This window comes from Mobula birostris, chromosome 8 (assembly GCF_030028105.1).
Source record: "Mobula birostris isolate sMobBir1 chromosome 8, sMobBir1.hap1, whole genome shotgun sequence".
In the NCBI taxonomy this organism is placed as follows: Eukaryota; Metazoa; Chordata; class Chondrichthyes; order Myliobatiformes; family Myliobatidae; genus Mobula; species Mobula birostris.
In genome coordinates, this window is record NC_092377.1 from 111,630,085 (window position 1) to 111,643,436 (window position 13,352).

The 13,352-nt window shown below is 41.1% G+C and overlaps 1 protein-coding gene across 1 annotated transcript in view; it reads left to right on the plus strand.

The window, feature by feature from the left end:
• igf2r (insulin-like growth factor 2 receptor) overlaps positions 1-13,352 on the plus strand; it is a 211,139-nt gene that overhangs the window by 114,077 nt on the left and 83,710 nt on the right. Inside the window, exons 23-27 of the mRNA XM_072265972.1 lie at positions 692-862; positions 2,887-3,030; positions 5,582-5,760; positions 8,475-8,562; positions 9,768-9,980. Of these exons, the coding sequence (XP_072122073.1) occupies positions 692-862; positions 2,887-3,030; positions 5,582-5,760; positions 8,475-8,562; positions 9,768-9,980 (795 nt within the window). The remainder of the gene's footprint in view (positions 1-691; positions 863-2,886; positions 3,031-5,581; positions 5,761-8,474; positions 8,563-9,767; positions 9,981-13,352) is intronic.

A 13,352-nucleotide genomic window follows, 5' to 3' on the forward strand; every position in this document is an offset into this window, starting at 1 on the left:
GTGAACATCATAGGTGGTTAGGGTGGCCAAAAAGGATTATGGTGTGCTTGCCTTCGTATGTCAGGGCATAGAATATAAAAATTTGGAAGTCATGTTTCAACTTTGCAAACCATTCGTTAAACTGCACTTGGAACATGTGCAGTTCTGTTTGCCACACTGTAGGAAGGACGTGGTTGCTATGGAGAGAATGCAAAGGAAATTTTCCAGGATATTGCCTGGATTGGTGGATTTTAGTTACGGGGAGGGATTGGATAGGCTGGTCTCTCTCCCCCCCTCAAGAAGTGGAAGAGGCTGAGGAGTGAAAGTGTGTATAAAATTGAGATATGTATGAAGTAGATGGTCATAATCTTTATTCTCTGGTAGGAGTGCCAATAACAGAGGTTATAGGTTTTGGGAAGGAGTTTTATAATGGTCTGAGAGGAACTGTATTACACTATGGTTGATATCTGTAATTTGCTGCCCAAGTAGGTGATAGAGTCAGAAACACTCAAGGTATTTAGACAAATAAACACAGCATAGTAGAATATGAATTTGGGCAAATAGGGTCCGTGTGGATGGGCGAGGAGGTTGGTATAGACATGATGGGCCAAAAGACCATTTTCTATGCTTTATAACTATGCATTGTGATTCAAAGCTTTATCTGTCTTGCAGTAGAAATGTTTGCATAATTGTTTTGTTAATTAATGTGCAGGATTGTGGGATACATTTATTATCCGTTTTGTCTGTGACGCTAATTCCTATCCTGGAAGCCTCGTCTTTCTGCGAGAAGAAATTGGGACTGCAACACACATCCATGACACCTTCTTTGAGTTTTATACATCACTGGCTTGTTTCCCTGCTCCAGTTGCTTGTCTTGTCAGTGGTAAGCAAGTGATATTCAACCCTTTTGTAATTGAAGTCACTTCCTAATTGTAGATTATTTATGCTCAAATTTTTTGTCAAGATGGTGGTGGGTGGAGCATTAAAACTTCTTGCACTGTTGAATTCTCAGTGCTCTTTGGGAAATCTCTGTTAATAAAATCGTCCCATTGGGAAGTTTGTGTGCTGCATTTTAAGTTAGTAACTGATCTAAAGGGAGGTTGTTTCCCTGATTAGCTTGGCGTGAACTACATGAGGTTTCCCACTCACTATAATAAAATTCATCAATATATGAACTGTCTTTGCAGGCTGAATTTTGTCCCATGTAGCTTGTAAAGTATTTTAAATTGGCCTTGAGAAATGATCTCCATAAGATCTTTTGAGTCATCGATATAACGGACACCGGATGTACTCTGCGTGTTCCTTTTATGGCACCAATATCATCTGGCCGAACAGAAACATCTTTATTCTGCTCGCTTAATAAGGTGTATAGTGAAATCGATATGTGTTTTTATATTCATTCATGATTTAAAATAGTACAACTGGGTTATGTAAGAAAACTTTCCAGGTAGATTTTGAAAGGAGTGACAATTGAATCCTTTTGTTATTTCATCGTACAGCAGAGTCTGCTGAGCCTTATGAGGCAATTATGATAATAAAATTCCACTTCAAAACAATGCTTTTCTTGAACAGTAGGGAAAGCAAGTGTGTTTCTTCAGTACAGGTTAGGTACCCTTTACCTGAAGTTCCAAAATCCAAATTTTTTTTTTTTTTTGAGCGCTGACATGACATCAGAAAACAAAAAATTCCAGAAGGTGCTGGGTAGGTTCCCAGGTGACGTGCAGGTCACTGTGCACCACAGGCGATTGTTTGTTCAGAAAAACTGCAGAAGATGAAAAATGATGATCTGGGTTGTGTGTCGTCAGTATCGACTTAAAGGTTTGCTGATCCTGAAACAAGCAAAGACCTATCAGGACAAACTGAAAATTGAAGGTAATTGTGAGTATTCAACAGGCAGGTTGCAGAAATTTAACGAAGGGCATGGCATTAAATTTTTTAAGCGTCTACTGATCAGAAAAATCTAGCCCCATTACAAGTTTACAATGCTGATTATTTTTATATCTGCATGAAACCTAAAAAAAAGTAAAATACAAATACAGTGTATTGTAACTTTTTAATCAAAACATTGCATTGTATGTGGAGACTGAAAGCCTGCCATTGTGTTGTTAACAGATGTTTCAGGTGTTCTTCCAATGCTGCTGTGCTACTTTTGTTACCCTACATGCATTATATTTTCATTTTTAATGGTATCGAATAATTTTTACAGTTAAGTACGCATTTGTGATGAACAAGAGTAAGACAAAGACTGCTAACCAATAGCACATAAATTCTAAGTTAGAAATGGTGGCAACCCCAAGCTATCTCATTATACCAAAATCCAAAGCACTTACAACCCCAAGATTTCGGATTAGGGGTACTCAACCTGTACTAAGATGTGAATAAAAGAAATAGAAAAGGGAAGAAAGGATTGAGAAATGAGACATTCAAAATACGGTTGCAGATAAACCCTACACTAAAAATGCGAAGGAATGAAGCTCGTATTTGTAGCTTTTCAGTGGCTGAGCAGTTCTGATGGAGACAAAGACTTCACATGTTTTTTTTAATAAGTCATCGAAATGACTAGACCTCAACTTTTTGAGGTGTATTTGCTTGTTACCTAGTGATTAAATACAAGTGCATTCTGTAGAGTAGTTTTGTGTGAAAGAAGTTGACAAGCCAATAAACTTAATGATGTTTCTGTTTGATGTTTGTTTTGGTGGGAACTTCTCTGATATACTCCAAAATAAAGGGGTTCAATTTTTTCATCTTCCAAAGTGCAGACTAGTGTATTAAAGCTGAATGCGTTGAAGCTTTTTGTGTAAAAATTGTATTTTTTTTTCCTTGTAATTGGGAACATTAATGCATTTGCCGAACTGGTTCCTCCACAATTGAAATGTATAACGAATCCACATTGCTGGATGGTTTCAGATGCAGCAGGCAATGAATATGACCTGAGTGAGCTTGCGAGGGACGATGATCCTTGGATTGCAGTTGATACAGCCGAAGGTGGGAAAAAACGCATATTTTATCTAAATGTCTGCAAGCCCTTGCCTCCAGTTGAAGGTTGTCCAGGTGAGTGTAAATGTTAGGCTATGAAATCTTTGACTCAGTGTGAGTTGAGGAACTGCTGTATACTTGTTCTTATAGAAACATGCTTCAGGACAATATCCCATGCACCATCAATCTTTAAGCCATACCATTTAGGGACTTGTGTTATATTACTTTGTGATTGTATGTGCTAGCATTGTTATGTGTTGCATGTGACTGCATATGTACCGTGGTTTTTGTATCTTGGCTCTGGGAGGAACACTGTTTCGTTAAGCTATATACTTGTGTATGGTTGAACTGGAACATTGATCTCCGTGAAGCTGGTTCTTGAGACTGCACAGAGCTTGACCTTGTGTTTTCTGGGACTACAGTTACTGAAATTGGTTTTCATGAAAATTAGCTCAATCTTTTTTTTTTCGGAAGGTACTGCAATCAGATTATCAGTGATCTTAAAACAAGTGTGCTGTTTTATTGAGCACACAAGTGAAAGAGCGAGTACAGGTTCGCTTCAGACTTTGAGGGAGAGCCAAGCAGCATCCATGTTTACATTAAGGCTGTTAAATTCCACTTTCATTTATTCCTGGGAGTTGTACAGTTTTGTTTTGGGAACGAGTTGCCTTCGTCTCAGTATTTCAAGATGCTGGTAGGTATGTAGTGAACTCGCCATTCCCCATGAATGATGGCAGCATTAAGCCTCATTGGACAAGCAAAGTACGTCTTGTATATGACTGGACATTTACATCTACAGAATAAGATTTTATTCAGCTCCATTAACTTTATCATTTTCTTTGGTTCTGAAAAATAACTAGATTTTTAAAAACATTCTTAACTAGATCCTAGGATTTGAAATGTAGTCGTTGGATCCACTGTGCAGATCTCAGCTGTTTGTGGCATCGGTCCCTTCTATAAACAGGTTCTATAAACCTTGATTATAGCCACACATAATTTGTCTGTACATTTATATTTCAGCTCAGGGACTTGACTGAGATATTAAACAGCAAATCAGTTTGTACTCTAAAGCCAGGAAGAGTGGTGGATAGAGCACCACATACACAACCAATAAAGACAAGGCTATCTGCTGAAATAATGCTAGTCACAGGATATGCAAACATATTGTATTTCCCATTCTGCAAGTTCACTCACCATTCGAAACATAACTTACCTGGACATTGGTGGGACTTGAGGACCTGTGTAATGGGGAAAGGTTGAGCAGGTTTGGACTTCATTCCCTGGAGTGTAGGAGAATGAGGGGAGATTTGATAGAGGTGTACAGAATTATGAGTATAGATCAGGCAAATGCAAGCAAGCTTTTTCCTCCAAGACTACAACTAGAGGCCATGTGTTAAGGGTGAAAGGTCAAATGTTTAAGGCAGGGGTTCCCAACCTGAAGTCCATGGACCCCTTGCTTAATGGTGTTGGTCCAGGACATTAAAATAGGTTGGGAAACACACGATGGGGAAACTTCTTCACTTAGAGGGTGGTGAGAGTGTGGAACAAGCTGCCAGGGAAGTGGTGCATGTGGATTTGATTTCAACATTTAAGAAATATGGATTGTGGGGTGGGTGGGGGAGGTATATAGGGCTATGCTCCAGGTGCAGGTAGATGGCATTAATGGTTTGGTACAAACTAGATGGGCCAAAGAGCCTGCTTCTGTCCTCGTTCTTATACAGCAGTGCCTTCTGCCTGACGGTAGGAGATCAAGGAGGATGTGGTATGGATGAGAGGGGTTCCTCTGTCAACACAGTGGTTCTGGTTTATTCCCTGGGTTGGGAGGAGGGACCCTCACAATTTGTTGCAGGGACTTGCAGTCAGATGCCTTGTAACCCCCATACCAGATGGTGAAAGCTGGTCAGGGCACTCTCGATGGTGTTCTGGTTGAATGGGGAAGGGGAGCCTTGCCTGTCTCAATCTCCTGTTTGCCCTGCTTGTTGCAACATGCAACTTGAGCTATCATCAAAATTCAAATTGCCAAATGAAATCCAGCTTTCTCTGCTGGGTCTCTGCTCTTGGTCTCCCATGATTACTTGACATTCACAAGGCACTTGCTTTGTTTCACAATATCCATTTTGAAGCTGGATCCCAGCAATTTCTCTGACGTCCTCTCTTTTTATGAAAGCAGGACTTTTTTCCTCTCCTCTGCTCATTTGTAGAGATCCAAGCAAAAGTCTTTGATCCGTCTAACTGTAGCACCAAGCAGGGCTATAAGTGCACTATTCCTCACTTATAAGTGCTTTAATCTTTGCTGCTCATCTTAATCCATTGTTTGTTTCTTTGCAAATATATTCTACCCTCCTGGCTTTGTGCAAAAGGATTTTCCCAGAAGTCCCACAGCATCAGGTTTAAAATGAAGTTGGGCAATTTTCTTGTTCAGGCTGGGTGATGTGCAGGCAGGCAAAACCAGAGCACCCTGTGCTTGTAATTGTCTCTTGTCTTTGTGTAACAATAATTGGTGGATGCCACTTGGCTGCTTACCTGGCTGGAGTCTATACGAACAGCAGCATGAATCGGAAGGATTTTAAGCTTGGTGGAAACCATTGAGAAGATGGATTTCAAATGGCTTGGTTTTGTTCACCAGGTGGTGCTGTAGGATCCTGTATGAAATATGCTGATAAGGGTCAGAACTTGGGTTACATTCAGATGCGTCCACAGGCTGGGACTGATGGCTCCCTGAGCATTGCCTATCGGAATGGCGACAAGTGCAAAGGTGGTCTGCGGTATTCCACACGCATCCTCTTCCAGTGTGATGAAGTCCCAGTAAGTCTGTATTTTCCTAAGTGTTTTAGAGAATGTAATTGATACTTTGTGAGAAACGTAGCAAGCTGTATTAATGCGCAGAGATTGATGCAACTTGGAGATTAACATTTCAAAGCTTAGTTACTAGGAAGACTATTGCACCAATGTGAAGTACTTTGACATTGTCAGAAATCCATGAATCTGAACTTGTATTTTTTCAGATGCATTATCTAGTGGCTCATTCGCGCAATCATTAGTTTGACCTCTTTGCACCATGTTTAGTCTTAGTCACTTGTATGTGTTTCCAACAGTATTGTTAAAATTAAACTAGTTAAGACTGTAGATCACCAATATAGCTAGTTTTTTTTTGCCATTGTTTTTGTGCAGTTCACTCTTCCTCTGGTCAATAAAGGGGATGAATTGGCTTTGTATTTACTTGATACGACATGCCCTCCTTGTCTTGTTAACTTGAAGCTGTCAACTAAGTATGGCTGCAAAATGTGATTATTTATTGAAGTACAGTGCGGAATAGGCCCTTCGAGCCTCACCACTCATTAATCCCAGGTCTTAATCCTAGCCTAATCACAGGACAATGTGCAATGATGAATTAACCTGTCTTAAACCTGTGTGAGGAAACCAGAGCACCCGGAGGAAACACATGCGGTGATGGGAAGAACATACAAACTCCCACTTTTTCTTGCTTAGTAGGGTTTTTTTATTACCACCAAAAATTTTTCAATCTTCAAAATGTTTTTTTTTTCTTGAGACTTTGTACTCGTGTTTACTTTGATGTACTCATGTTAATTTTGGATAATAATAATAAAAAGATTTGAAAAGACAAAACTGCCTGCAGGCAGTGGCAGGAATTAAACCCAGGTTGCCTGTACTGCGAGGCATTGTGCTACCACACAAGTGAAGCAGGCCTCAATTGTTTCATGTGACATATTTGGATTCCATTGGTACAACAATGCAACATTGTCAACATGAACCAAGCACATAAGGGTGCAGAGTTAACTTCTGTCAAATGTGATGTGTTCTTTGTAAATGAATGCAAGTTTCTGATTTTCCTTTGAGAGGGAAGAATTTAATTGTCCTTCACTTTCATATAACACTTATCAAAGGGAGTCAGTTTAGGCCTGTGTGCTTCTTCTGGTGTTTTTAAATAATGCTTCCGTGCTCCTCTCCATAGCCCTACAAATGTATTCTTCCAAATGTGTTCTGATTTCCCTTTCTGCAAATCACTATTGTATGAGCCTTTCAGTCAGTGCATTCTAGGTCACCAGCTGTGCTTAGAGGAATAAAATTCAATTCTCTGATCAAAACAAAATTTGTCTGTTTACACAAGTTCAAAATGGTTTCAGCAGATGGACTTCAACTGAGTGAAGAGTGGGGAAGCTAGGATTGTTCTCCTTCAAGGAGATTTAAGAGGTACTCAAAGCCATGCAGCTTCTCTAGGTCATTAGATGAGGAAAGTCCCACTGGTTCTTCAGAAATTCGTTTAAAACCTGATTACCTTTTCTCCTGCAGAAGGGAAAATGTTAGGTGCTGCATGGTTGTATAGTGGTTAGCAGGACCGGCGACCCAGGTTCAGTTCCCACCGCTGTCTGTATGGAGTGTCTGACCATGTGGGTTTCCTCCGGGTGCTCCGGTTTCCTCCCACAATCCAAAGGCATCCAGTTAGTAGGGTAATTGGGTGTTGCAGGCTTGTTGGGCCAGAAGGGCCTGTTAGAACATAGAAACATAGAAAACGTACAGCACAATACAGGCCCTTCAGCCCACAAAGCTGTGCCAAACATGCGCAGATCTACCTACGTTTAACCCATACCCCTCTTAGAATAATAGAGTCTCTTAAAAGACCCTATCGTTTCCACAGCCTCCACCACTGCCGGCAGCCTATTCTATGCACTCACCACTCTCTGCGTAAAAAAACTTACCCCTGACGTCTCCTCTGTACCTACTTCCAAGCACCCTTTAAACTATGCCCTCTTGTGCTAGCCATTTCAGCTCTGGGGAAAAGCCTCTGACTATCCACACGATCAATACCTCTCATGACCTTATACACCTCTATCAGGTCACTTCTTATCCTCTGTCGCTCCAAGGAGAAAAGGCCAAGTTCACTCAACCCATTCTCTTAAGGCATGCTGCCCAATCCAGGCAGCATCCTTGTAAATCTCCTCTGCACCCTTTCTATGGTTTCCATGTCCTTCCTCTAGTGATGCAACCAGAACTGAGCACAGCACTCCAAGTGGGGTCTGACCAGGGTCCTATATAGCTGCAACAGTACCTCTCGACTCTTAAACTCAATCCCACGATTGATGAAAGCCAATGAACTGTACGCTGCCTTAACCACAGAGTCAACCTGTGTAGCAGCTTTGAGTGTCCTATGGACTCGGACCCCAAGATCCCTCTGATCCTCCACACTGCCACGAGTCTTACTGTTAAAGCTATATTCTGCCATCATTACCATGCTGTATTACTAAAATTTTAAAAGTCAAATGTTTTATATTTAATGCACTAAGATATTTATGATTTTTAAGTGTTTCTTAAATTTGAGTACCTGAAGGAGAACAACCCCATCTTTCCTGCTCTCTTCCCCCACCCCAGTTGAAGCTGCTGTTGCCATTTTTGATCTCTTTCTAAGTCAGTAAACTTTGTTCTTGATCAGGGGACTGTTTCTAAAGGATGTTGTGCCTTTCCGAATTGCCTTGCCATAAATTTGCTCTCTTCTACTGCAGGGCTCCCCTGTATTTGAAGACTTCGATGATTGCGAGTATCTTTTTGTGTGGCGTACTCCTGCTGCATGTCCGGTTCGCAGGGCGCAAGGTGAAAGTTTGTGGATATGACAATATAAATAATTTATAAGTTAAATCTTGTTTTTTAGTGAAGCCTGTTCATTTTTAGCCATTGGGAACCACCTCTATAAAGAACTTAGGTAAACTGGTCAGGATTTACAAAAATTGATTACTGGGAATCAGGTTTAATATCACCGGCATATGTCATCAAATTTGTTTTGTGACAGCAGCACATTGCAATAGATAAAGCTGTAAATTACAGTAAGTATTTATACTGTATGTTTAAAAGTTAAATAAGTAGTGCAAAGAGAGAAAACGGAAGTAGTGAGGTGGTGTTCATGGGTTCAATGTTCATTCAGAAATCTGATGGCAGAGGGGAGGAAGCTGTTCCTGAATCGTTCAGTGTGTCTCCTCAGGTTCTCATTGATGATAGCAATGAGAGCAGGGCATGTCCTGGCTGATGTGGGGTCCTTAATTATGAATGCCACCTTTTTCAGGCACTCCTTGAAGATGTCCTGGATGCTGGGGAAGCTAGTAGCCATGACTGAGTTTACAACTTTAATTCCTTTATACTTAAAATTTGGTCCAGTTCATTTACAGATCATAGTTTATATCGTTCAGATCTTCTGTTGCTGAGGTTTACCCCATCTGCCCTTGTTGTCGAGCCTGGGATAACTAGATATAGTCATATAGTTCTTTTGGACATGGTTCCCAGTACTGGGATGTTATGGGAACTTGATACAGTACTTTGGTCAGTTCCATGAAGACTTCTGACTGTACTTCAGTACTTGCAACAACTTAGCTAATTGCAATGCATGAAGTGTTCAGTCTGTTAAGACTTGGGTTGCTTTCCTCTTGGGCTAGTTTGACACATTTCATTGAGTTGGAGAGCTTGCCCTGATTCTTTTATGTAGAAATCAATAGTAATAATGTGTTGGATAAATTTATGATATATACAAGAAATTTCTGGATTCTTGTATTGAAGAATTGACAAAGGGTGAGTCCTTTTTATTACATTACACACAGTGTGTAATGAAAGGGTTAATTGCTTTAAAGGACATTTCGGAAGTCATTGAGTTAAAGGTCATTTAGGGAGTAACATTAGAAAGAGTGCTTAGTTAGAAATGAAATGACAGAATTAAGTCTGAATAATGCAAACCACACAGGTATGAAGCATAAAATGGAAATAGTAACTTGTACAATGCAACATTAACAAGAACGTGTTTGCTCCTACAGGTGAAAATTGCCAGGTTAAAGACCCCAAATATGGTTATGTACTTGACCTTCGCTCACTCGCAAACAAAAACTATCAGGTTAATGTTGATGAATACACATATTACTTCCGAGTTTGTGACCAGTTGAGAGAATTCAAGTGTGGAAATGACACAGGCAATCGGGCAGATGCAGTTTCAGCATGTCAAGTGAAAGGAAGTACTCACAAGATTGCTGGTATGTTTTTCCTTTAATATATTGATATACGACAGCCGAGAATGTTCTAGGGAAGATGTCTATTCTGGGAAGAGGAAAAATATAAACAATGATTTTGGTAAATGGACACGGGTCATTTCTTCTTCCAAAAGAGAAATCTTGGCATTTGATGTCCACACAATCCTGTATTTGTTAACATGGAGCCTAGAGCAGGTCTGTAATTCTGATGGGAGCAGAGGATGTTGGGAATGGTGAGGGTGGAGCACCGTAGGAGGGGTGTGGGACAGGTGGCAGACAAGTCGTGCTGGGCGCTGGCGGGGTGGCACGGCTGCAGACACAGTCCTGAGACACCAGGCAAGGTCATTTGGTTGCAAGCAATTGGTTTATTGATCATTACAGAATGTCTCTCTGGTGCTTCCCACTCCCTCCTCTCCCCTTTTTCCAAACATGATTCCCCTCTCCTTGCCTCCTTCCCTCTCAGTTCACAATGGAGATCCATGTCAGAATCAGGTTTATCATTACTCACATATGATGTGATTTTTTTTTTGAAGCAGCAGCAGTACAGTGCATAAAATTATTGCAGTACTGTGCAAAACTCTTAGACACCCTAACTATATATTTGCTTAAGGCTTGCACAGTACTGTATCTTAATTTCAAAAGTTCATAATAAATTTATTATCAAAGTATGTGTAGATGTCACCCTGAGAATCATTTCCTTGCAGGCATTCACAGCAGAACAAAGAAATACAATAGAATCAATGGAAAACTTCACAAAGTCTAACAACCAATGTGCAAAAAAAGATGAACTGTACAAATAAAATAAATCAAATGGTAATAAATATGTAAATAAATAATGCTAAAAACTTGAGTTAAAACTTATTGAAAGTGAGTCCATAGGTTGTGAAAACAGTTTGGTGTTGAGGTGAGTGAAGTTATCCACACTGGTTCAGGAGCCAGATGGCTGGTATGGTTTAAAAACTGTTCCTCAACCTGGTGGTGTGGGACTGAAGGCTCCTGTGCCTCCGTCCTGCTGTGGAAGAGTGGAGTCCTTGATGATGAATGCTACTTTCTCCTGGCAGCACTCTGTGTAGATGTGCTTTTAATGCTCTGTCTTGATTAACCATTGAGAAGCTTGAAAGCAAGCGCAGCTTCCTGTAGGCCAGACGTCAAGAATGGTGGGAACAGTCATGAAAACATCTGAGCCATTTTCCTAGCGGAATACATAGGAAAACACAGTCCAACATCTCCCCCTCTTTCTAAGTTGACTCTTCAGTGGAAAGCCATCCTTCCCAATGGAGCTTAATATCCCCCCCCCCCCTCCACCCGCTCAGATGGAAGTTGGAATTTACTCTGTTTCCTGCAGGTCTTGGTCTTGGCTTTTTGTCAGCACTCCACAGGGAAGAGCTGAAACTCAGGGTTTCCTAATGATACTGGGGTAGCAGCAGTTATCTGCTCAGTACCGGTACCTGTTTAGACGACATTGCCCTGTGATTGCATCTGCTTTACAAAGACCCTATTCTGTAGGGGGTAATAGTTCACCAATGGAGGTGATGTACAGTGTAACCTTGTAGTTGCTATTTGTTACTTTAGAAATTGCTGCAGCTCTATAAAATTCTGGCTAGACCATACTCAGTTTTGTCGCAAACAAGAAAATCTGCGGATTCTGGAAGTCAGACTAACACATAGAAAATATTGGAGGAACTCAGCAGGCCAGGCAGCATCTATGGAAAAGAGTAAACAATCGACATTCTGGGCCGAGACCTTTCATCAAGACTGGAAAATAAAAAGATGAGGTCTTTCTCATAGATGCTGCCAGTTCTGCTGAGTTCCTCCAGCATTTTGTGTATGCTACTTGGAGTATTGCGTTCAGTTCTGGTGGCCACATTATGGGAAGGACTTCATCGAGACCTGTGTGGATAAGTGTGTGCCTTTGCGAACCTACCAAATATATCCAAACAAAAACCCATGGATGAACCAGGAGATCTGTAGTCTGCTGAGGACTAGATCAGTGCATTCAAGACCGATGATCTATAACTATACAATAAATCAAGGTACAGCCTACAGAAGGCTAACTATAATTCTAGATCAAGCTAAATCATCTACACGGCCTACAGAAGGCTATTTTAAGAGCGAAACAACAATTCCGATTGAAGTTGGAGACAAAATCCAATGCATATCAGCTCTGGCAATGTTTGCAGGGCATTACTTCCTACAAAGTGAAAGCTAACATCATGAATGGTTGCGATGCTTCACTCCCAGATAAGCTCAACACCTTTAATGCACACTTGGAAAGGGAGAATAAAACTACACTGTGAATCCCTGCAGCATCTGGTGACTCTGATCTGTGTTGGAGGCTGATGTCAGAACATCTTTCAAGAGGGTGAACCCACACAAGGCATCAGGCCCTGATGGTGTACCTGGTAGGGCTCTGAAAACCTGTGCCAACCAACTGGCAGGTGTGTTCAAAGACATCTTCAATCTCTCACTGCTGTGGTCGGAGGTTGCCACCTGCTTCAAAAGGGTGACAATCATACATACCAGTGCCCATGAAGAGCAGGGTGAGCTGCCTCAGTAACTATTGCCCAATTGCACTTACATCTACTGTGATGCAGCAAGGCTAGGATCAACTTCTACCTTAGTAAGGACCAGGACCCACTACAACTTGTCTATCGCGTATGCAATCTCACTGGCTTTCCACTTATCCTTGGATCACCTGGATGATGATTAAACATCAGGCTGCTGTTTATTGATTTCAATTCAGCATTCAACAAAATCATACCTTCAGTACTACGCAACAAGATCCAACACCCAGGCCTCTGTATCTTCTTCTTCCATTGGATCCTTGACTTCCTCACTGGGAGACCATAGTCAGAGTGGATTGGAGATAATATCTCCCCTTCACTAACAATCAACACTGGTGCATCTCAAAGATTTGTGCTTGGCCTACTGTTCTACTCTCTCTACACCCAAAACTGTGTGGCTAGACACAGCTCAAAAACTATCTTTTCCTTTGCAGATGACACAGCCATTGTTGGCAGAATTTCAGATGGTGACAAGTAGTGAGATAGGTCATCTGGTTGAGTGGTGTTACGGCAACAATCTTGCACCCAATGTCAGTAAGACTAAAGAAATGATTGTGGACTTCAGGAGAAGGAGGTGGAAGCAACACGCACCAGCCCTCATCAAGGGATCAGCAGTGGAATGGGTGAGCAGTTTCAAGTTCCTGGGTGTTAACATCTCTGAAGATCTATCCTGGGTCCAACATATTTATACTATTACAAAGTAGGCACAGAAGGCGGTGGCTATATTTCATTAGGAGTTTGAGGAGAATTGGTATGTCATCAAAGACTTTACAAATTTCTACAGATGTACCGTAAGGAGCATTCTAACCAT